At 38.4% G+C, this 24,278-nt stretch overlaps 1 protein-coding gene across 1 annotated transcript; it reads left to right on the top strand.

Annotated features, from left to right (window-relative positions):
- Positions 1 to 13,509: 13,509 nt before the first annotated feature.
- On the top strand, positions 13,510 to 19,172 carry LOC145949955 (uncharacterized). Its single transcript, XM_083060863.1, has 7 exons — positions 13,510 to 13,605; positions 13,844 to 14,008; positions 14,539 to 14,625; positions 14,799 to 14,858; positions 15,503 to 15,639; positions 15,735 to 15,796; positions 16,394 to 19,172. The coding sequence occupies exons 1-7, from the start codon at positions 13,510 to 13,512 to the stop codon at positions 16,600 to 16,602; spliced, it is 816 nt and encodes a 271-aa protein (XP_082916989.1). The 3' UTR covers positions 16,603 to 19,172.
- The last annotated feature ends 5,106 nt before the right edge of the window (positions 19,173 to 24,278 follow it).

The raw sequence follows: 24,278 nt of genomic DNA, 5'->3' as shown, positions 1-24,278 counted from the left end.
ACCTAGCCTTCTCCCTTGGCTGAAAATTATTTAGCTTCCTCTACACACTTGGATAGCTTGTGCTACAAGCTTTTAACTTAGCTTGCTCTCCAAGCTTCTAAGTTAGAAGCCTGTTCCACAGGCTTCCAAGTAACTAGACTGGTTAGCTTGAGTGGAAGAAGGCTAACCATGGTTCTCCTTGAACCATAGTTAGTCTAGCTTGCACCACAAGCTTCTTTCCCACTATATAAGTCTTTTCCTTCACTTTGTAAACACTTTTGATCATATATTTGAGTGAATTCCGAAATTTGTTCAAAAATTCTCTCTTCCAAAAGTCTCTAACCTCTTTGATATTCATCCAATTATCTTATCCTCTTCAAGCAAGAGTATGGTGAGGATTGAAGTGGCTTATCTCTTCTAAGGAGTGGCGCCTCTTGAAGAGTGTTTCTTCACCAATCCTTGGTGAAATCTGAAGCTATTCCACCATTGGAGGCTTTGGAAAAGCTTGATAAGAATCAAGGATTCAAAGGTGTAGGAAGAAACTTGAAGAGGAATCAATATCAATCTGGTTCCAAAGCAAGTTTCCATCATTTGGTATCAAGAGCTAGGTCTCCTTGGTAAATTTGTTCTTAAGCTTTTTCTTTCAATTTTGTTTGGTCAAAACATGTAATATTGTGTCTAAAACTATTCCTATATGTGTGTTCCTTTATTGTCTTGTGTTTGTGTTCCTTGAATTGTTCTTGTGCCACATTAATAAATCTGTAGAACAATTCACCTTGTCTTGCTTATTTTGATTCATACACTACTTCTTGTGAATCAATCTTTCCGTGTGCCTTTAGGTATTCCTTGTATGTTCCTTTTAATGTTTTAGGATTGCTTTTATCTTCCATTAGACTCCTAATAATTTCGGTCAAAAGAAATTCCTAAAAAGAAATAAGAAAGCAAGCATTTTTCATTTCTTAATCTCATAGTTTTGTCTTAGAGTCATGTGTAGTTGCTTTTATTTCCATTAAATCTCTTGTGTTCCTTTTTATTTTTGAATCTAAAATACATTAACTAAAGTTAGTGGAAATACACACAGAAGTGGGGGTTGAATGTGTGTGTTCGTGTTCGAAGGAAGATTTTTTTAAAGTTGCTTCGCAAGGATAATTTTTAAGTTGGGTGTTTCAGTCTTGGTTGAAAAACTTAAGCAAACTTTTCTGTCTAGTGATTTTTATTTTTTAGCAAAACTGATTTTCTACTTTAAAAAATAGGTTAAGTAAATTAGTTTTGCGTTTGAAGGGTTTTATCGTCTAATAAAAATGGTTTCTAAAGATAAAGTGTGTTTTTGTCTAATGATTTGTTGAAAAACAAAGTAGAAGAAAGACAAAGTAAGTAGTGTTGGAAAATGAAGAGAATGCATAGATGGTTATACTGGTTCACTCAATCTGAGCTACGTCTAGTCTCCTTCCACAGAAGGGTTTCACTAATCACAAAGTGATGGAATCATGCCTAGGAGGGCAAAGGCAAGAGGTGACATCCTAAAAGATTCAAGAGGAGTGGGCTAGGCATGGAGGTTTGGGCCATTCAAGGCCCAATGGGCCCGATGGGCTTGGAAGGCCCAAGTCAAGCTTCTCATGGGCCTATCTTGATATGCTCATGCTTCTTATGTTTTATTAGTATAGTTTCCATATATTTTGGTCTTGTATTTTGGACCACATATAGTAGCATTTTTGGGCTTTAGGCTTATTGAGCCTAGTTTTGGGCTTCATGGGCCTTTGGGCTTTTGGTACCCAATATTGGGCTCATTTTCATTCTTGTAATTTTTCCTTTCCATTGTATTTGATTGGCCATTGTATTTAGGTCATTAGCACCATTGGTGGTTGAACATGTGTGCAGACCCCTAAAATTGTCCGGGTCGGAAATAAGACTCAAAGACTCTCGAAGACCGAAGGAAAGTCAGCCGGAAGGACTCCTGGAAGACCCTAGGATGATTCTTTGTAGGTCTAGAAGTCTTAGAGTAGCTTAGAATAAGGGTGTGCGAGGATTGGAGCTCAATACACCCTCCCAGAGGTTCAGTACGGCCGTACTGAGCCATTTGAACTGCAATACGGCCGTAGTGAACTCAATACGGCCGTACTGAAGTTTTTGAACTTCAGTACGGCCGTACCAAATTCAATACGGCCGTACTGTAGTTCAAAAACCCAGTACGGGCCGTATTGACCCCCTAGGCCGTACTGCGCCTCAATCCTATAAATAGGACGTCATTGGCTCGTCCTTCCACACTTTTTCCACACTTCTGGACCCTCGTGCTGAGTATTCTTGGGTTTTTGAGCTATTCTCTGCCCTAGAAGTCTCTCCGAGAGCAATCCGACGAAGTTCTTGAGTCATGAGCCATTAGCTTGAGACTCGAACAAGTCGAAGGAAATCTCTTTGATTTCTATAGTAAAAATTATCTTTAGGGAAAGGAGCGAGCGGACGTGTAGTGGGAAGGAGCGCCAAAAAGCCTCCTAAACTTCGTTTTGAATATATAAAAGCCCGCTTCGAAGGTTTCTTTCCAAATCCCTTCTTTTACCGCTTTTATTTATTGCTTTTTGATTGTTGCATTGCATGTTTAGAGTTTTCATCATGTAAATATTTTACTCATAATCGTTTCTAATAAATAGGGGTAATTTAGTAACTTTACACTATTATTTATGAAATAATCTGTCATAGGGAACCCGAAAGGGGCGTTGTGGGGTGCTAACACCTTCCTCGCACGTAACCGACTCCCTTACCCGACTCTGGTTGTAATGGCCAAAGTTGATTTGTGAAAATCAATTGCCTTATATCTTTTTCCAATGTTTTGAGTAAAACGTTGGTGGCGACTCCAAGAACCCCTTCTTTTTGCGAAAACCACTAATCCATGGAGGGTCCCGCTTGGGATTAACATGGATTGGTGAGAATCATTTAAAAAAATTGTTAGTTCGATGAGGTCTCAGTTTGAGAATAAGTCTTTCTAACAATCCATCATTTTTCAAAACTAAAAAAAGAGTCCGACCATCGTCGCGAATGCCAAGGTCCGTTTCGGCGGGTGGCGACAGATGGCGACTCCACTGGGGAAATTCGAGAGTCAGTCCCATTTAGTGATGGATCATTTCTAAAATGATAGTTTAAAATTACTTCATTACCCCTCGCTTGTGTGATAATACGTTTTACCTAATTGGCTTTAATAACTGTTGGATGTTTAAATTTTCGCAATTGTTTGAAATATAAACTGCACACGAACCTTTGCACACAACAGTTCCCTCTATACCCGGGGGCATGAGTGGAAAGCCATAGGGAGTGGATGCTAGTACGGCCGGTTGTCGAATGGGTCTATAGGTGCCCGTAGACCGTTGTCGGAAAGTATCACTCAAGGTGAAAACCATGAACTCAAGTCCGACAGTGCGTTGGAGCTTTCCATTGACTTACGACGAGAGGGATTGGGTCCCTATAATGGGGGCACCTTGGGGGCCTTAGACCGGTGAGAACAGTTAGAACCTCCTTGAATATGCACTTGTCTGCAGGATACCCCTACCTCGTGATTCGCTCGTGACTGTTCGTGGATGAGTGAATTGTTTGTGCATTGTTTATGTGATATTGTTTGAGCATACATTGCATTCTTTAAACATACAACATCCCCCTTTTAGAATAAGAATAAATAGGAATAAGAATCTTCCATTACATGGTGTTAACATCTACCCTCATCACATTCATGTAGGTAGTTTCCCTTTTCACCCGAAAAAATACAAAAAACAAAATACCCAAAAAAAGGAAAAAAATTATTATTTATCCAAACCAAGCAATATCATGCATCATCTTAGGAGCATCCTGAAAACATGATAATGCTTAGTTGAATAAACACAATGCATGCATATTCAACGCCATCATCTCATATCATGCATTCTTATCGAAGATCATGGAGGGATCTAGGGGAGTGCATTGCATACATCTCTCCTAGTAATTCATTAATAACATTAATAAAAAGAAAGGATTAATCGATGCGTATGTTCAGAATGGATCGCACGCCGTTTGTTATTAAGTGTAAGCCAACAACTGCGCCAAGCGAACGCACATCAACTCCGTTGTTGGTAATCAAGACGAATAAAGGGGAAGGTCCGACACCGTTGAAGATCACTGCTCCAAGACCTTTTCCCTACGAATCGAATAAGGCTGTGCCATGGATATACGACATCCATTCTTCTGCCGACAGCGATATCTCTAACATCGCTGGACTTGGGGGCATGACTAGGAGTGGCAGGATCTACACTCCCGAAGATCTTCATGATAAAGCTCCCAAGAATAAAGGAAAAGAAAAAGAAAAAGAAAAAAACAAGGAAAATAAGGAATCCGAGGAGGAGACTGATGAGCTGTTAAAATATATCCGACAGAGCGAGTACTCCATCGTGGATCAACTTCATAGGACGCCAGCAAAGATTACTCTGTTGTCGTTGATCCTAAGCTCCGAACCGCATCGACAAGCTCTGTTGAAAGTCTTGAACGAGGCATACGTGTCGCACACTATCTCCCAGGACAAGTTTGAGGGGATTGTTAGTCACATCACGGCTAATGATCACCTCACTTTCACCGATGAAGAAATCCCCGCTGAGGGACCGAATCACAACAAGCCCTTGCACATCTCTGTAAAGTGCAAGGAATATCACATCACTAAAGTCTTGGTGGATAATGGATCTTCCTTGAATGTGATGCCAAAAAGAACGTTTGATCAAGTGGCAATCAAGGGAATCCAAATGCGCCCGAGCAACATGATCGTCCGAGCTTTTGACGGTTCTAAAAGAGAAGTGGTGGGAGAAATCAATCTTCCAATCCAAATTGGACCCACCATCTTTAATGTCGAATTTCAAGTGATGGACATTACTCCCGCGTACAGCTGTCTCCTCGGTCGACCTTGGATTCATGATGCGAAAGCTGTTCCCTCTACGCTCCACCAGAAAGTCAAATTCATAGTGGGTGACAAGCTGGTGACTGTACAAGCCGAAGATAACATACTCATCAGCAAGCCATCTGCCATACCTTACGTGGATGCAGCAGAGGAAGCTCTAGAGACCGCCTTCCAAGCATTGGAGATTGCCAATGTCGAAACGTTTCCCCGAGAAATGAAGAAGGTAGCCTACATGCTCACCAAGAACGGATACTTGCCTGGACAAGGACTTGGCAAGCATTCCCAAGGAATTCCCGAGCTACCCATTATTAAGGATAATCCGGGGAAACAAGGGTTAGGATACAACCCTAATAAAGATCAAAGGATGAAGAGGAACCAAGATCCTTCTCGACGTTCTTTAAGCCAGATCTTTAGGAAGGCCGGTTCACAAGCGTCAAGGCCGGTCGTCGTCATCAAGTGCTCTTCTCCTTCCGATAGGGATGTATAGACCTGATGACTGTTAGAGATTACTCCTCGGGGACAGCCTGACCCCCGAGCCTCGATAGGGCACATGTTTCCGCTATAATTATAATAAAATCGTTCTTTATTATTTCTTATTGCTTCTTTTCTTGCTTGCAATAAATTTCTAGACCACATTATTTTAACCCTGTTTGAATAAGCATGAATGAGGTTAAAATTGTCTTAATAACAATAAACCCGCATCATTTTTATGTGGAAGTGTGTATGACAACTTGGAGCACCATTCCTTGGCCTCGACAAGTGCCATCATGGATAAAAAAGAAATCCTTTAAAAACAAAAATCATAAAAACAAAAAAAGCTCGGCAGGAAACCCAAAAAGGGGGCTGCGCAAAAATAAGAGCAAAGAACCCGCTAGGAATCCCACAAAAGGGTGACCTAGGCAAAAATTAGGGTTGCAAAAATGAACAAAAACAAAGGTCCGCTGAGACGCCACAAAGGGGTGTTTTAAGCAAAAATAAGGACAATCAAAAAGCAAGAGAAATCCATGATGGTACCATGAGCTGAATTCAAAAAGAAAGGTTCAAGGGAAACTATCTAAGTTGTCGAATCACAACGTCAATAACAAGACTTTCTTAACTCCATAAGTGTTTAATCAAACAAGCCTAAACACATGAGCCTACCTTGGCCAGCCATTCTTACAAAAACCGTTTTCAAAACAATAATAATCCCCTCTAAAACACAAACTTTTGAACAAAAATATCTTTCCTTTCTTTTCTCTTGTCCCAAATGATTTTAGAATAATCTAGTGGAAACATGGAGATATAATGGTCAATAGGAGGGTTGATACGTCTTCTAAAGGAAGGGAAGGATCACTGGGTTGATGACACCAATCTCGATATAACCCACATCATTCCTCGGTTACAGAAATCGGCAGCGCACAGCCCGTCTAGAGGAATGGCAAAAATCCAAGAAACGCATCGGTTAATTCTTTTGAAAAATAAATCAAATAGAATTAGGTGCATCATACCGCATACATGCATACAAATGATAGGTGTACTGGAAGATCACTTATTCTCTGTTTATTCCAAAAAAAAAATGAACTTCAGAAAAAAACAATGCGCCCGTACCATGTTCAGTACGCTCGTACTAAAATTAGGGTTATGAACAAATTTTCAACTCAATACGGGCGTACTGAAATGAATACGGCCGTATTGGCCATAACGTCCACCACATTAGTTGCACATTCAAAGACCTTATCATGAGGCAGTCGCATAAAATAGAAAATAGGAAAAATTTCTTGTGTATGACAGCAGCCAACAGAAAAAGCCGAAATCGACAAAAAAGGCAAAAATTCAGAAAATCCGACAATCGTACAGAATAACTGAGCCTGGAGAGGCTTGCCGAAATAATACTCCCCAGAGACATCTCAGCTTGCACTCTTGGGCCGAATTCCCAGTGAAAGCTATCAGAGCAAACAAAATATCCGAGTCAAAGGACTTAGACTTCCTCAGTGGAAGATAGCTTTCCAACTCGAGCGACGAGTGAAGCTAAGCCTGAAGAGGCTTTCTAAATAATACTCTGGGATACATAAGATCCTCAATCCCCATTCGCCTACTCAGAGGCACTCCTTCAAAAAGAGAAAATCCGAAAAGATCAATAACCATTCCCCAAGCGGAATTCGGTATTCAGCTAAACACCGAACTTCAAGATAATCTGCCTAACAGAAGAGGCCAATCAAGATCAATACGACAGAATCCCCCAGCGGATAACAGCCTACGCAGAGGCAACAAAACCAGAAAATCAAAAAAAAAAAGTCACCCGAATAAGGATAACCGGGATACTCCACCAACGTCGAAAGGACGTTAGCCAATCATAAGGCATCGCTCACCTCAGAAAGAGCATCTTTGTGTCTGCATCCCCAAGGAATCAGAATTTCCCCAGTGGGCACCAACTACGCAATGGAAAGTTGGGACACAAGAACCTATGAGTAACTGCACATCCCCTAGACGGATCCTTGCGTTATCCAGCCCTCAGCGGCACCAAAATCAAAAACAACCGTCGAAGCAGCATCGTGGACTGTGAAGACAAAATCATCACAACAGAATCCCCCAGCGGATAACAGCCTACGCAGAGGCAACAAAACCAGAAAATCAAAAGAGTCACCCGAATAAGGATAACCGGGATACTCCACCAACGTCGAAAGGACGTCAGCCAATCATAAGGCATCGCTCACCTCAGAAAGAGCATCTTTGTGTCTGCATCCCCAAGGAATCAGAATTTCCCCAGTGGGCACCAACTACGCAATGGAAAGTTGGGACACAAGAACCTATGAGTAACTACACATCCCCTAGACGGATCCCTGCGTTATCCAGCCCTCAACGGCACCAAAATCAAAAAAAACCGTCGAAGCAGCATCGTGGACTGTGGAGACAAAATCATCACAAATCCCTGGAGAGGGCAAACTCACGCTACCAAAGTGACCAGAAGCACGGAGGTATGCATCCCTGGAGAGGGCAAACTCACGCTACCAAAGTGACCAGAAGCACGGAGGTATGCATCCCTGGAGAGGGCAAACTCACGCTGCCAACGTCGTCAAAAACACGGAGGCATGCAGACCCTGGAGAGGGCAAACTCACGCTACCAAGGTTGTCAGAAACACCGAGGTATGCACGAGCCTAGAGAGGCGACGACTAATACTCAGCTACCCCGTCGTCAGAAACACGGAGGTATGCAGCTACCGAGGTTGTCAGAAACACCGAGGTATGCACGAGCCTGGAGAGGCGACGACTAATACTCAGCTACCCCGTCGTCAGAAACACGGAGGTATGCAGCTACCGAGGTTGTCAGAAACACCGAGGTATGCACGAGCCTGGAGAGGCGACGACCAATACTCAGCTACCGACGTCGTCAAAAACACGGAGGTATGCAGCTACCAACGTCGTCAGAAACACGGAGGCATGCAGACCCTGGAGAGGGCAAACTCACGCTACCGAGGTTGTCAGAAACACCGAGGTATGCACGAGCCTGGAGAGGCGACGACTAATACTCAGCTGCTAACGTCGTCAGAAACACGGAGGCATGCAGACCCTGGAGAGGGCAAACTCACGCTACCGAGGTTGTCAGAAACACCGAGGTATGCACGAGCCTGGAGAGGCGACGACTAATACTCAACCTGGAGAGGCCACTCAACAATTTTCCCACCAGAAGACACTACAAGTCGGAAGGATGGCTTACTCCCCGGACAATTGGGTCAACTCCTTTACTTGTCAACCGGTACACCAAAAAGTCGTTCGACTAAGTAAAGGGGGGGGCAGCTGTAGACCCCTAAAATTGTCCGGGTCAGAAATAAGACTCAAAGACTCTCGAAGACCGAAGGAAAGTCAGCCGGAAGGACTCCTGGAAGGCCCTAGGATGATTCTTTGTAGGTCTAAAAGTCTTAGAGTAGCTTAGAATAAGGGTGTGCGAGCATTGGAGGTCAATACACCCTCCCAGAGGTTCAGTACGGCCGTACTGAGCCATTTGAACTGCAATACGGCCGTAGTGAACTCAATACGGCCGTACTGAAGTTTTTGAACTTCAGTACGGCCGTACCAAATTCAATACGGCCGTACTGTAGTTCAAAAACCCAGTGCGGGCCGTATTGACCCCCTAGGCCGTACTGCGCCTCAATCCTATAAATAGGACGTCATTGGCTCGTCCTTCCACACTTTTTCCACACTTCTGGACCCTCGTGCTGAGTATTCTTGGGTTTTTGAGCTATTCTCTGCCCTAGAAGTCTCTCCGAGAGCCAATCCGACGAAGTTCTTGAGTCATGAGCCATTAGCTTGAGACTCGAACAAGTCGAAGGGAAATCTCTTTGATTTCCATAGTAAAAATTATCTTTAGGGAAAGGAGCGAGCGGACGTGTAGTGGGAAGGAGCGCCAAAAAGCCTCCTAAACTTCGTTTTGAATATATAAAAGCCCGCTTCGAAGGTTTCTTTCCAAATCCCTTCTTTTACCGCTTTTATTTATTGCTTTTTGATTGTTGCATTGCATGTTTAGAGTTTTCATCATGTAAATATTTTACTCATAATCGTTTCTAATAAATAGGGGTAATTTAGTAACTTTACACTATTATTTATGAAATAATCCGTCATAGGGAACCCGAAAGGGGCGTTGTGGGGTGCTAACACCTTCCTCGCACGTAACCGACTCCCTTACCCGACTCTGGTTGTAATGGCCAAAGTTGATTTGTGAAAATCAATTGCCTTATATCTTTTTCCAATGTTTTGAGTAAAACATTGGTGGCGACTCCAAGAACCCCTTCTTTTTGCGAAAACCACTAATCCATGGAGGGTCCCGCTTGGGATTAACATGGATTGGTGAGAATCATTTAACAAAATTGTTAGTTCGATGAGGTCTCAGTTTGAGAATAAGTCGTTCTAACAATCCATCATTTTTCAAAACTAAAAAAAGAGTCCGACCATCGTCGCGAATGCCAAGGTCCGTTTCGGCGGGTGGTGACAATGTTCCACTCAAATTAACCCTAAATGACCCTCAAATTAAACTTAGATGCACCCTAGTACCTAAACTCACGGCCAAGCACATGGGAGCCAAAATTTTCAAATTTCAAGTTTGAATTCAAATTTTAGGTGCCACATGTAAGGTTAGGATTTAGGCGCCAATGTGGAATTTTTGGATGCCTACTTAAGTCCATATCCTAACACCTTGTAATCACTTTTGAATATATGAAATTTCTGAACATTCTTCAGCCAAATTTCTACAAGAGTCACCTTGAGAGAGTGCCTTCAAAACCCTAGAAACTTCACCTAGTTTCCTATCTTTGAAGTGAGCAATCTCTTGTTGCTTAAGCTTGGATGCTTCCATCCTTAGTTTAGGCTATCTTAATCCGAAATCATCCTTCATTCAGGTGTTCAACAATTCGGTCTTCAATCTCCAAAGAAGAGGTCCAAGCATAGGTGAAGTCAAGGAGGAGTTCATCCATCACTTCTCCTACCTTCTCCATCACAAAGGACTACAAGTATTCTCAACCACTTCTAGCTTGTCAACCTCACTTGTCGACGCTAGTATTCTTAACCACTTCTGGTTCTCCAAGTACTCTTGACCACTTCTGGCCCGATAGCTTCACTCACTAGCGCTAGTATTCTCAACCACTTCTGGTTCACAAGTATTCTTTCTACCAGCCTCTTCAGGCTTTACAACAATTGAGGGTGTTGGGTGTGTTTGCAACTCTCACAAAGAGGATAGGGTAGTTTCTACACTCACTAAATGCGTAACCTTAGTTTCACAGAGATATGTGTCTAAGTGTTTGTTTAATCTCGTAGAGGATGGACTATTAGCAACACTTGCTAAGATAAGCTATCTTAGTTTTTACACAGATATACAGGAAATACTTTTAGAAGAAAATAACTTATACTCTTTCACTTTCTTTTTCTTGTTGCTCGTTTTCTCTACTTCTCAGTTCTTGTCTTTTCTTCTTCTTTTCCTTGATACTTATAGCCATTTGATAAATTTTCCCGTTATTTGAATTCAAATTTTCCTGTTGGAGCTTAGCTTCGTGTCATAGCAGATGGAGGTTTCGTTCATGTTCATGTAAATCTTCTCATTTAATGCATTTGATCTTGCATTAAATGTTTGCTTGTATTCGTGGAGTCTCTCTATATAGTTGATTACTTTGATATTTAACTTCAATCAAGATCTAGGTATATTTGTACTTTCCTCATCAGTTTAGCTGCTACAGTGCTGTCTTTTTTTTGAAAAAGTAGGTGTCCTTTTTCTGACGCACTCAAATTTGACTTGTGAATCCATGCTTTCCTAATTTTCTCCTTTCTGTATTCACGTTGATGTCCTCTTGTGTTTCTTGTATGATTTCTTTCAATGTGATTAGTGGATTTCAGACGTGCTTCAGTATTTTTGACATCGTCTGGATACAAGATACTTCATCTAATCTTGACTACCCTTTTCGTCTGGGTATAAGAGTGATAACTTTGCCTTCTAGTTTATTTGGTTTTTTTTGATGGTCACTTCATGTTGATCTGTGGCCAAGTTTCATCTAATGCCTCAGGCTTCCGCTGATAGACTTGTCTTATCTTGTATTTTGATTTGTGCCTGAATCAACCTTAGTCTTGATACTAGTTTTTCTATCATCTGATGTTTTGTCTAGCTAGATTATGCTTGATCATACTTCATTGCTTGAACTTATTGTTATCCGATTGAAACACTAATGCACATGTTAGTAATAACAATATGTATTATATTTTTCATATTCAAAACCTTGGTGGGAATTGCAAACGTGCTTCGTCTGACTTAACAATCTCCCCCTTTTTGATGATGACAAATATAATCTATCAAGTTCATACTTGTTTATACACATCAAGCATTTTGTATCATACACAGAGCACAAAGTACATAGGATAGAGCAAGCAATGTAAGGGATATAATGTTCATTTCCTTCCCCTTAGTGATGGAATCATGCTTTGAAGTGCAAGAGGTGACATACTCAAAGATCCAAGAGGAGTTGGCTAGACATGAAGGTTTGGGCCAGTTAGGGCCCAATGGGCCTTATGGGCCTGGGAAGGCCCAAGTTGAACTTTTCATGGGCCATATTTTGTTATAGCTATTTTCATATGTTTTGTATACATCATGTTAGTATAGGTATCATATATTTTGGTCTTGTATTTTGGACCACATAGAGTAGCATTTTAGGTTTTAGGCTTGTTGGGCCTAGTTTTGGGCTTCATGGGCCTTTGGGCTTTTGGTACCCAATATTGGGCTCATTTTCATTCTTATAATTTTTCCTTTCCATTGTATTTGTTTGACCATTGTATTTAGGTCATTAGATTAGGAAAATACAAGAAATACTAAAGTAGGTTAACTAGGTTAAATTAGGTTTAATTTGGAAGCCATTTAAGTTACATTTGAGTCACATGTTTTGCACCAATTGGTGGCTGAACATGTGACATTCAAATTAACCCTAAATGACTCTCAAATCAGACCTAGATGCACATTAGGTACCTAAACTCACGGCCACACCCATGTGCACCAAAATTTGAATTCAAATTTTAGGCGCCAACTTGTGTAGCTTAGTCTAGGCGCCAAAACCGTCCCTACTTAAGTGTTTCTCCTACACATTGTAATCACTTTTGAATATATGAGAATTTCTGAACAAATACTTCAGCTAATTCCCTCAAGAGTCACCGAAAATTCCAAGAGAGAAAACCTAAGAGAATGCCTTCAAAATCCTTAGGAAAACCTAGTTTTCCTTCCCTTTGAAGTGTGCAATCCTTTGAGTTCATGAGCTTGGATGCTTCCTTCTTTCATTTCCGCAGATTGTTCTTCATCTTCACGAGTTCTTCAAGTGTGTTTCTATCTCCATTGAAGAAGATCCGAGCCTAGGAGGAGTTTAGGAAGAGTTTGAGCTTCACTCGTACTACTCACCTCCATCACTTAGACTATGCTCTCCCCCTTACTTAGTGATTAGTTTAGTTTGATAGTTTTTGTGTTCTTTCTCCCCCTTTGTGATCATAAAAAAGAAATAGAGGGTGATTAAGATATACTATTGATCATCTATCAATTCCATTCCTAGCCTATCTCTCAGCTAGGCATATCTATCTTCCTGAAGGGGTTTGGTGAAGATATCAGCTAGTTGTTCTTCAGTCTTAACATAAACCAGTTCAAATGTTTCTTTTTGCACATGATCTCTAATGAAATGATTTTTAATCTCTATATGCTTAGTCCTAGAATGAAAAACAGGATTTTTAGAAATGTTAATTGCAACAGTGTTATCGTAGAGTACAAGAATACTACTTTCGTAAATGTCGTAGTCTTCCAGTTGATGTTTGATCCAGAGCAGCTGCAAAAGACATTGTCTTGCGACAACATACTCAGCTTCACAAGTTGATAAGGAAATCATGCTTTTCCTCTTGCTAGTCCATGAAACCAAGCAGCGTCCAAGGAAATGACATCCTCCCCTAGTGTTTTTTCTCTCCCATTTTCTTCTGCATAATCTGCATCACAATATCCTAGAAGAGAAAAATTCTGGCTTCTATAGAAGTTGATGCCTAGGTTAGGTGTTCCTTGAAGATACCTTAAAATTATTTTAATCGCTTGTAAGTGTACCTTCTTATGTCGTACTTGGAACCTAGCACAGACGCAGATGTTGAACATGATGTCGGGTCTTGATGCTGTTAGGTACAAGAGAGAATCAACCATTCCTCGGTACATTGTGCTATCAACTTCTGGTGATTCTTCATCCAGACCAAGAGTCACTACTAGAAAAATACTATTTTACATCTATATATCTACATCGGTTTCTAAATAAACGATGTAAATAAAAAATGCGGTGGCAGTTTAGTAAATAATAAAAAGTGTAAGCATATTTACATCGGTTTTGTGCAGAAACAATGTAGATATGAAAAATTCTACATCAGTTATTTTATCGAGTGATGTATAAATGAAATCATAGAGCTATTCTACATCAGGTTTAACTTTACCCGATGTAGAAGCGAAGGCCAAATTTCCTTGCGAACAAACCTTCACAACATCTCAACACTCTGGCAGACGTTCTCAACACTCTCAAGGGTGCTCTTCTCTTGCTGACCTTCAACAACCCTAGAGGAGCTCTCCTTCTCAACATCTCAACACTCTCGCGGGTGCTCTCAACACTGGTATGGGTGCTATTCTCTTGCTGACCATCGACAACCCTGGAGGAGCTCTTTCAAAACGACGTGGGGCTCCAAATCCACAAACGCTCTCGGAAGAGCTCTCTTGAAATGTGGTGGTGCTCGCGTGAGTTCGTCGCCGAAGGGAAGACCAAAAGATTCGTAAGTTTACCTAAAAACTATTTTGGAATTTGTCAAAGCTTTGCTATAGTATGTGATATATTGTGGTTAGGGTTTAGGGTTGCGATGGACCCGTCACCCAAGCCTTGCTGGAGAGCCTCGCTGGCTACGCGCCTTCGATTCCCACCGTTGAAAAGCCTCCAACTTTGGATGATGCGGAAGCTAATACCGTCGACACGATCAATGGGTCTAACAACTTATATTTTATTTATTTATATGAGGCATACTGAATTGCTTTTGAACTGATTAGAGTGCTTGGTATTTGAATTTGTTTAAGGGAACTGTTTGATAGTAGATTGTTGTCGGTGTTGTTGTTTGTTTGATGAAGAATGTATATCTCTGGTTCATGAATGTAGGGATTACTCGAGGGTTTGAAAGCGTACCGGAAGCAAGATGGGAGAATACTTCTCTTCCGGCCAGAAGAAAATGCTTTGCGACTACAGGTAGGTGTGGAGCGGATGTGCATGCCATCGCCTACTGTGGAGTAGTTTGTGGAAGCTGTAAAGGATACAGTTTTAGCAAACCAATGGGTGGGTACTGTAGAGCCTTGTTATTGCCATAGACATTTTAGGTGTTGTAACGTGCATCAGATTGATTAGGTGATATTTGGTTTCAGGTTCCTCCTGCAGGTAAATGTTCCTTGTATATTTTACCTTTGCTAATGGGAAGTGGGCCTGTACAATTGGTCTTGCACCTTCTCCAGAGTACACCTTTCTAATTTATGTCTCACTTGTTGGGAACTACTTCAAGGTAAGGCATATTTACTTTTGTTTATATATGTATGCTTTTCAACTTCATTATCTTCTTTCAGATGGAAATAACAAATTTTGGTCCGAATCCCATTGGCAAGAGAGGTTTGAAAGATTTACTCAAATATGGCTTAGAAACTGGGACATTTTTTTTGGATACTATGAGAATAGGGGTGCAACATTAATTTGAAATTTATTTTTTATAAGGTTTTGTTGATGTGAATGAATGGGTTGAATTTGCAGTATGAAAGGATGACGAAAACTAACAATATGAAATGAAATTATTGTGTTGCATGATTTATTTTCTACTTCTACAACTTTTATCAGTATCATGATATCATAGTAATTATTATTTCCATCATAACATGTCATACTTGTATCTTTCTATACCTTTTATTGTGGAATTTTAAAATGTACTTATACCCCTTCATAAAGTAATGGAGTGTCAATGTCACCACATGAAGGATTGGCCCCAATCAATTTGATTGTGGAAAATGAATTACATCGTGAAACTCCTAGTGGCACTGGAGGTGTGACCATTGCATCCTAAATGTATGATATCTATGGATAGGCAATTGCTCTTTCCTTGCAAGACTCTGCAGAATGTTCATATTCGCCTGACAAGAATGCAATGAACATTAGAAAGACTAAGAAAAAGGGAAACAATCACATTCTAGAAGATAAGGGAAGAAAGAAGAACAAAAAATCGATTTGTATTGAGTTTGCTATTCTAATAATCTTTTCCCTTCTTTACAATTCTTTAGTTTGAATTAGATCTTTTTTTATATTTTTAATATTTGACTGTTTGCTAGTCGGCTGCAACTGACTGAGGATGAGCTCATTCTAAACTTCTTCCAGCTTGATGGTAATTTGATATTATATGTATGCTAATTTTTGTTTGTGAAGGACAAGGAATAATGGTGAGAGATTAATTGGAGGATTTATACTTATATCAGTATCTATTATTCATCATCTAGAAACTTTGTTTTCCCTTGAAAAGTATATCATACCCATATAAATACTGCACTTGTAGTTGTAGGTGGTTATTAGAGTTATATGTAAGCCTACCGTTTTGATTCTTTAATTTTAAATGGGAAATAATGACCTATGGTCACTTTCAACTTCTTAGAACATTTAGAAAATAAGTTTCTATAACATATTTCTATGTACATAAAAAGCATTATGGTTTGAGAATCCATGTTCTTGCCCTTATACCAAATAATCTCTTTTGCCCTCCCTCTCTAAACCAAAACAAAAATACATGAGAGAAGATGCTGCTTAAGCTCAAACTAAAAATGAGAAGCCTGCAGATTCAATAATTCTGTCAACATATAGGTATTTTATCTAGATTAAGGTTTGGTTTAATATATAGGTGAACAAAGAATATTTTTTTCCTTTTCCTTTGCTGCTTCTAATGCGTGCAAAGATTGTTGTGATTGACAAGGGAAGTTGTGGCATGCAGAAGTAGGTAAAGGTACTGTAAATGTGAGCGATTTACAAAGGCCTGCTACAGCTCATGATTTTTTATGGACAGACAAGGAGTTGGTTGATATGATTCGCTACTTCGATAGTGATGGAGATGGAAAGTTAAGGATCAGAAGGTCTTTCAATGTTTTTATTTTTATTTTTTTATTTTGGCTGGAGATCAGAGAGAACATAGAATTACCTTAAGGCTTCTATGACTTTCAATTTGAATTTTAGCGTATAATTGCTAAATTTTTTTGGACTATATAGCATAGATATGGACCATACTAATCCAAATATGTTTTGTTGATTGCAAGTACTAATAGTCTAATACTATGCAATTAAACTGAGTTTGTGTTTCCCTTAAATTTGAGGGTTTAAGTGTATTTTTTTTACTATAGGTTCAGTTAGGTTTTCCTGATGCATAATTTCACAAATCAAAGTCCTTATCATCCTTGATATCATTACTAGCCCCTATTCCATTGTTATCACCACCATATTCAACTAATTAAATTAAACTTTCCTATTAATATGTACATTAAGTTTATTAACTTTTATTATTATAATTTTTTTTATTGATAGTATAAAAGTTTTATACTAATAACATATAGTCATTATTTTTTTTTCTTCGTTTAATTGTAAAAATTGTTTTGAAGAAAGGTGCAAGAATAAACTTATCTTTATATTTTCAGGGTTTCAATACACAGGTCAGTTAGATAAGACTTAGGTTGTAAACGATGTAAGCCAATATTATGTCATTCTTGGAAACTTCAATTATACATCTTTAGACGATTTGTGACCAGATTAATTAGGCTACTTTTAATTTTAAGCCAACAATGTACATCCAGTCATTCAAATAGAAAAGGCAAAGATTTTGCGCAAACTCAATATAATGTAGCTTTATCAATATAATGCGATTCCCAACAATGAATACGATACTTTGAAACAAAGTTCTCTAAACATATTGTATATGGATTGGTGTAAAATTGATGGAATCATGTTTAAGAAGGCAAGAGGGGACATCCTAAAAGAGCCAAGAGGAGTGGGCTAGGCATGAAGGATTGGGCCAGTCAAGGTCCAATGGGCCCAATGGGCTTGGAAGGTCCAAAGTTAAACTTTACATTTGTTCTTCTTGGAGCTTCTAATCCTTGCATTCCTTCCAAGGATCCGAGAAGAATTGAAGAGCACTCCTTGAGGTTTCTTCAAGAAGGACCTCATCAAGTGGTATCTAGAGCTTCGGTCATCAAGAGATAAGTTTCTTGTCTTTTGGTTGAATTGTATGATCCATATGCAATACTTGAGTTTATGTCACTTTAGAGTTGATTCATTCCTAGATCTATTTCTTGCCTAAAATTGATGGATCTAGCTTGAATGATTTATATATGCATTTTATCTTAATTGCTTTTCATGAATCATGCTCCACATCTTATGCTATTAGGAAAATTTAGCTTATGAACCTTTTGTGTTTTTTGAGTCTTACTTGAAAATTTTTTTCCGGTCAATTGATTGTTTGAGTCATTTAATTTTTGAATCCATGTCTAGTGTCATGTGTAGTTCTTTATTTGTTGTTAATTCTTAGCTATGCTTGTTTCACTTTTTGTTGTCATTGTCTTGTGAAATTTTTCTAGATTTGGCCGAAATCATTTTGGTTTAGTGTGCTCATAATTTTGCTTTTGATTTGAGTTCATAAACTACTATTAGATCATTAGTAGTTTTCTTAATTCTAGGTTTCCTTTGCTACAAAGTGTCTTCAATTTTTTTTGTCTAATTCCGTGAGTTTGATTTTGTATATCTTTTGGTTAGTGAAAATTTTTTTTTAGAAAATTTTGAAATTCAAATTTGGAGCCAAAACCGTGGCATGTGGTTAAGACAAAACAAGTGACAAAAGCATGTTACATTTCATTACATGTTGACCTAATTTGCTTGTCATTTGCATTCTAATTTGAAAACGGTTTTGTGCTTTGAAAAAGACATGACCGAGAATTGAGATTTCAAAATTCAAAGGCAAAAAAAGGAATCTCCTAAAATATAAAAAAAATAGAACAAAAGTGCAAAAGAAAATTCAAAAGAAATTTGATTAAAAAAATATATATATATATTCAAACCTAATTTTCAAAGTAAAAGCCAAAAAGGAGATTGTGTTGTTTTGGTGTGTGCTTCTCGGTTTGTTATTGTATAACTTGAGTAACATACATTTTCAGCTTGCAAACTTTGAGTGTTTTGAGTTGTTATTCAAATTCTAGAACCTATCTAGGTTTCTTCCTTCTTGTACTAGCTTAATTATATTCTTTGCTCATCTATATTGTCTACTCTTATACTCCATTTGTCTTGGTTAAATCTCAATTTGTCTTGGCTGTTTGTGTTCATATTGTACTCAAAGTGTGGCCTAGTTTTGACCTAGTCTATCTCCATAGAGACTAGTTCTACAAGGGTCATCAAAAGAGGACTAAGATAAGGAGGAGGAAGGTGACAAAGGAGAGCTTCTCGGATTGGCTACCAAAATCAAACACCAAACACTTTTTGTTGCTGGAATTTGTGTGGCTGCTGCACTTCTACAAAACTGAGAAGATACATTGGAGAACATTTCACTTTGTATTAATTTATTTTTTAAAAAAAGCAGAGTATTAGTGACGGATTTAGAGACCAATTTTCCATCACTAATTTGAATTTTCATTACAAAAGTGGTCTCTAATTTCTTCACTAATTTTGGTGGCTGTTTTTGTATTTCCTTGAAGCCATTTGTTTACTTTTCTGTCCAGCTTTTAATTCCATTGTAATTGGCCATTTTAGGAGTGTCTTGGGAGTGTCTTTGGTACACAACCATCTCTCCTTAGGAACATTAATTTCGTTAGACTTGGTGGAAGTGGTCCTTGATTAGTCTTTGGTACCTCTCAAGCTTTCACCTTAGGAATCCGTGTAGGTAGTTTATTTTTGTTCTTGCAATTTAATTGGTTTTAGTTTCTAATTCGTCTAGTTATTCACCATATCACAAATCACAAAAAAAAAAATATTTTCATTGAAAAGATTTTTGGTGAGGATTAACTACAAGGGGGATTAGTAATTTTTACTTGAAGAGGCTTGGTTATTAAGTGGCTCTTAGTAGCTCACCTCCCTCCAAAGTTCAATTTGTATACTTAGTCCTCCAAGTACTTAGTCTTAACCTTTAAAAATTGCTTTTAAAAAGTCTTTAATAAAACAAAATCTTTCACCTATAATGGAAGAATTTTCTACTCCTCATAGTGATAGTAATTCAAGTGATAACAATGAAATTTCCAAAGTATCACTTGAATTAAGATCACTAAAGATTTGGAAAGAGCAAGAGGCCAAACAAAGAATTAAAGAAAAATTTGAAAGAGAGGCCCAAATTGCACTTTTGGAAGAGGAAATTCGTTTATTAAAGGAAAAAGAGGAAAAATTGCACAATAGACACCGAAGTAAACATAGTTCTCAAGCTCATAGTTCAACCATAGGAGAATCCATGCATGATGATAGCCTAGCCTTAGGTGATCATTATAAACAACCTCCTAGGAGAGTTCATAGGACCCCCAAAGCTATGGAATCTAGGGTAGATCTCACTTACTTTCATGGCAAAGATGATGTGGAGGGGTACTTTGATTGGGAAATGAAGGTTGAAAAAATTTTCACTTGCCATCAAGTGAGTGAAGAAAGAAAAGTGCCTCTAGCCACTTTGAGTTTCCAAGGCCACGCCATGTATTGGTGGACATCCCTTGTTAGCGATAGGCGCCTCCATAATGACCCTCCAATTCAATATTGGAATGAGTTAAGGAGTGCTTTGAGAAGGAGACACATTCCCTCATACTACACTAGGGAGCTTATCAATAAGCTCCAAAGACTCCATCAAAAGAACATGAATGTAGAAGAATATAGACAAATCATGGAGTTATATTTGATGAGGGCTGGCATTAGAGAGGAAGAAGACATTGCCATTGCTAGATTTTTGAGTGGTCTAAACTTTGAAATAAGAGATAAGGTTGAGCTTTTACCTTATAGAGATTTGAATGACTTGGTTCAACTTTGCATCAAGGTTGAACAAAAAAGTTTGAGAAAAAATTTCAAGACAAGCTCATACTCATCTTCTTATTCAAAGAATCACTACAAGAGGGAGGGAAAATATTTTGAAAAGAAAAATACTTTTGAATCCTCCAAAAATCTAGACAAGGGTAAAACAAAAGAAGAAAAAGAAAAGAAAAACACCTCACACACTAGCACCAAATCTAGTGACATAAAGTGCTTTAAATGTCTTGGGAGAGGCCATATTGCTTCTCAATGCCCTAACAAAAAGGTCATGATATTAAGGGGCCAAGACAATTATAGTAGCCAAGATGAAGCTACTACTTCTCCATCTTCAAGTGAAGGTGAAGAAGAAGCAAGTGAGGGAGAGTCATGTGAGGTCACTTATCCTTACAATGGGGAACTTCTTATGATGAGAAGGGTCCTCAATAACCAAACTAGTGATACACAATCCCAAAGAGAGAACATTTTTCACACAAGGTGTAACATTTCCAATAAAGCTTGTTCTCTAATTGTGGATAGTAGATCTTGGTGCAATTGTTGTAGCACTAGGATGGTTGAAAAGTTGGGTTTAACTACGACACCTCATCCCAAACCTTATCAACTTCATTGGCTCAATGATGATGGGGATATGGTAGTTAACCAACAAGTGGAAGTAGAGTTTTCCATTGGGAATTATCAAGATAAAGTCAAATGTGATGTAGTTCCCATGGAAACTTGTCATATTTTGTTAGGTAGGCCATGAAAATTTGACAAGCAAACACACCATGATGGCCTAACTAATAAAATAACTTTCACTCACAAGGGAAAGAAGTTTGTGCTTCATCCTCTATCACCTTCTCAAGTAATAGAAGATCAAGTACAAATGAAGACCAAACGTGATTTAGAAAAAAAAAGAGGGAAATAAATTATTAGGGAAGAGTAAAGATAAAGGGGTTTCCTCTAAAGAATTTGTGACCAAGGAAAGTTATTTAACCATAAAAAAAGCATTGAAAAGTACTCTTCTTATGCATAAAAGTCTTAACTCTTATCCTAATACTGCCACTAGTCTTGAAGTTAAAGATGAAGAACAATACAATTTTCAAACGAAGCATCTTCAACTTCAAGATATTGTGAAGAAGGAGTTGACTAATTCTAGTTTTACTCCTTATACTACTTCTTTGAAGGTGCACAAAAAAGAAAGTATTTCTATGGTCTTAATAAAGCACCCAATCTTTGGATTACATTGTTTGGTGGAACCAATTTGTAATAATCTATATTCTATGTTTGCTTTTACGGGAAGTGATGGAATCATGCTTTGGAGTGCAAGAGGTGACATACTCAAAGATCCAATAGGAGTTGGCTAGACATGAAGGTTTGGGCCAGTCAGGGCCCAATGGGCCCGATGGGCCTAGGAAGGCCCAAGTTGAACTTTTCATGGGCCATATTTTGTTATAGCTATTTTCATATGTTTTGTATACATCATGTTAGTATAGGTATCATATATTTTGGTCTTGTATTTTGGACCACATAGAGTAGCATTTTAGGTTTTAGGCTTGTTGGGCCTAGTTTTGGGCTTCATGGGCCTTTGGGCTTTTGGTACCCAATATTGGGCTCATTTTCATTCTTGTAATTTTTCCTTTCCATTGTATTTGTTTGACCATTGTATTTAGGTCATTAGGTTAGGAAAATACAAAAAATACTAAAGTAGGTTAACTAGGTTAAATTAGGTTTAATTTGGAAGCCATTTAAGTTACATTTGAGTCACATGTTTTGCACCAATTGGTGGCTGAACATGTGACACTCAAATTAACCCTAAATGACTCTCAAATCAGACCTAGATGCACATTAGGTACCTAAACTCACGGCCACACCCATGTGCACCAAAATTTGAATTCAAATTTCCAATTTGAATTCAAATTTTAGGCGCCAACTTGTGTAGCTTAGTCTAGGCACCAAAACCGTCCCTACTTAAGTGTTTCTCCTACACATTGTAATCACTTTTGATTATATGAGAATTTCTGAACAATTACTTCAGCTAATTCCCTCAAAAGTCACCGAAAATTCCAAGAGAGAAAACCTAAGAGAATGCCTTCAAAATCCCTAGGAAAACCTAGGTTTCCTTCCCTTTGAAGTGTGCAATCCTTTGAGTTCATGAGCTTGGATACTTCCTTCTTTCATTTCCGCAGATTGTTCTTCATTTTCACGAGTTCTTCAAGTGTGTTTCTATCTCCATTGAAGAAGATCCGAGCCTAGGAGGAGTTTAGGAAGAGTTTGAGCTTCACTCCTACTACTCACCTCCATCAATTTTGGTATCAAGAGCAAGGTTCTTCAAGGAGATAAGTTCTCTTGTTTTTGTGTTCGTTTGTTTTGTTGTTTGTGTACTCTTGTTTTTCCTCTTGAGTTTTCAATTCGGATCTATTTGTTTTGAAGAAAATTGTTCCATAGATCCATTGTTTGGTTGTTCTTGATTTCTTCCACAATCAACATGTTTAGGACCTATTAGCTTGTGCTTATTGGACCTCATGCATTGCATTTAGATTTTGGTTTTTTATCTATTTTTTGTCTTAGAAGTTTGTGTTTAGTCTTTATATGTTGCAAATTCCTTGAATAGCATGTTTAACCTAGTTTTATTTTGAATTTGTGTCTACATATTGCTCTCGGTTTTGCTTCTCTTTTGCCTACCTATATGTGCTTTTTCTTTTACCTTATTGTGTTCATAATTTGCTATTAGTCCTAGCAAGTTTCTTTAGAGTTAGGTTTCCATTGTGTTCTTAAGTTTTCAAATCACTTTCCATTGAAAATCTTATAAAACTTTTTTACTCAAAATTTAAAGTGCTTAATTCTACTTCTAGTGCACTCTTTCTTGTGGATTCAATTTTAAAAAAATTAGAGGCTGAAAACAGAGATAAAACAGAGCCTAAAACAAAAGAAAAGACCTAAAGTTCAAAAGAAAAAGAGTTCAAAAGGAATCCAAACCAAAACCTAAAGACTAGTGCACTAGTTTCTCAAGTTTACTTGAATTTTGACCTAATTTTTGGCTAACTTGTAGTCTCGGTTTCTATAGCTTGGAATCTTAGAAAAATTTGAAACAAAAGGCAAATATACTCTCTGGACTCTTAACTTGAATATAGAAAAAGAAAGAATTAAAAAAAAAATAGAGAAAGCATTATAAAGTGAAAAAGCCGAGAGGTGTACATTGGTGAAAAATCACTTGATTCCTTGTTTTTGTTTTGACTACTACTTGTGCTATACTTATCCAATTGCTTTCAAATTTTTTTTGTTTTGTTCATCTACTCTAGTACCTATCTAGGAACATTCCTAACTGAGTGCTAGCTTTATTTGGAGTCTTATTTTCCAGTTTTACTTGTTGAACCTCTTTGAGTCTTGTCATATATACATATTACTCTTAACTTTTGGTATAAGCTTTCCAAATTGTGCTTTATTGCTTGTCTAGTTTTCTTTCAATAATTTCCCTGTGCTGGAAGTGGCCTCAAATCCTTGCTCAAGGATCAAGCATTGCTCAACAAAGAGTAGGAAAAGTTTGGACACTAAGACCTAAAAATTTGACCTAATTTAGTGACCAAAACTTCTCTTAAACTTCCTTCACTTGAGTGACCATTCCTTTCACCTTGTGAGGCAGCCACCATTAACCTCTTTGTTGTGTTTCTTTTGCAGGTCCAGTAGCATCATATTGAAGGATTAGTGGTGGATTAAACACTTGATTAAGTGTTGGAAAATTTGCACAACAATCCGTCACTAGTTGGTCACCAAAACCGCCATTTATTGCTTTCTAGGCTAGTTTAAATTTTGCAATCTCTTTTGTATTTTAAAATCATTTTGTAAAGCTTGGAGGGAGTATTAAGAAGCTG

This window comes from Cajanus cajan, chromosome 7 (genome assembly GCF_000230855.2).
Source record: "Cajanus cajan strain Asha chromosome 7, NIPB_CcT2T_4, whole genome shotgun sequence".
In the NCBI taxonomy this organism is placed as follows: domain Eukaryota; kingdom Viridiplantae; phylum Streptophyta; class Magnoliopsida; order Fabales; family Fabaceae; genus Cajanus; species Cajanus cajan.
The sequence above is the reverse complement of the archived record's forward strand: the minus strand, read 5'-3'. Positions and strand labels throughout refer to the sequence as shown.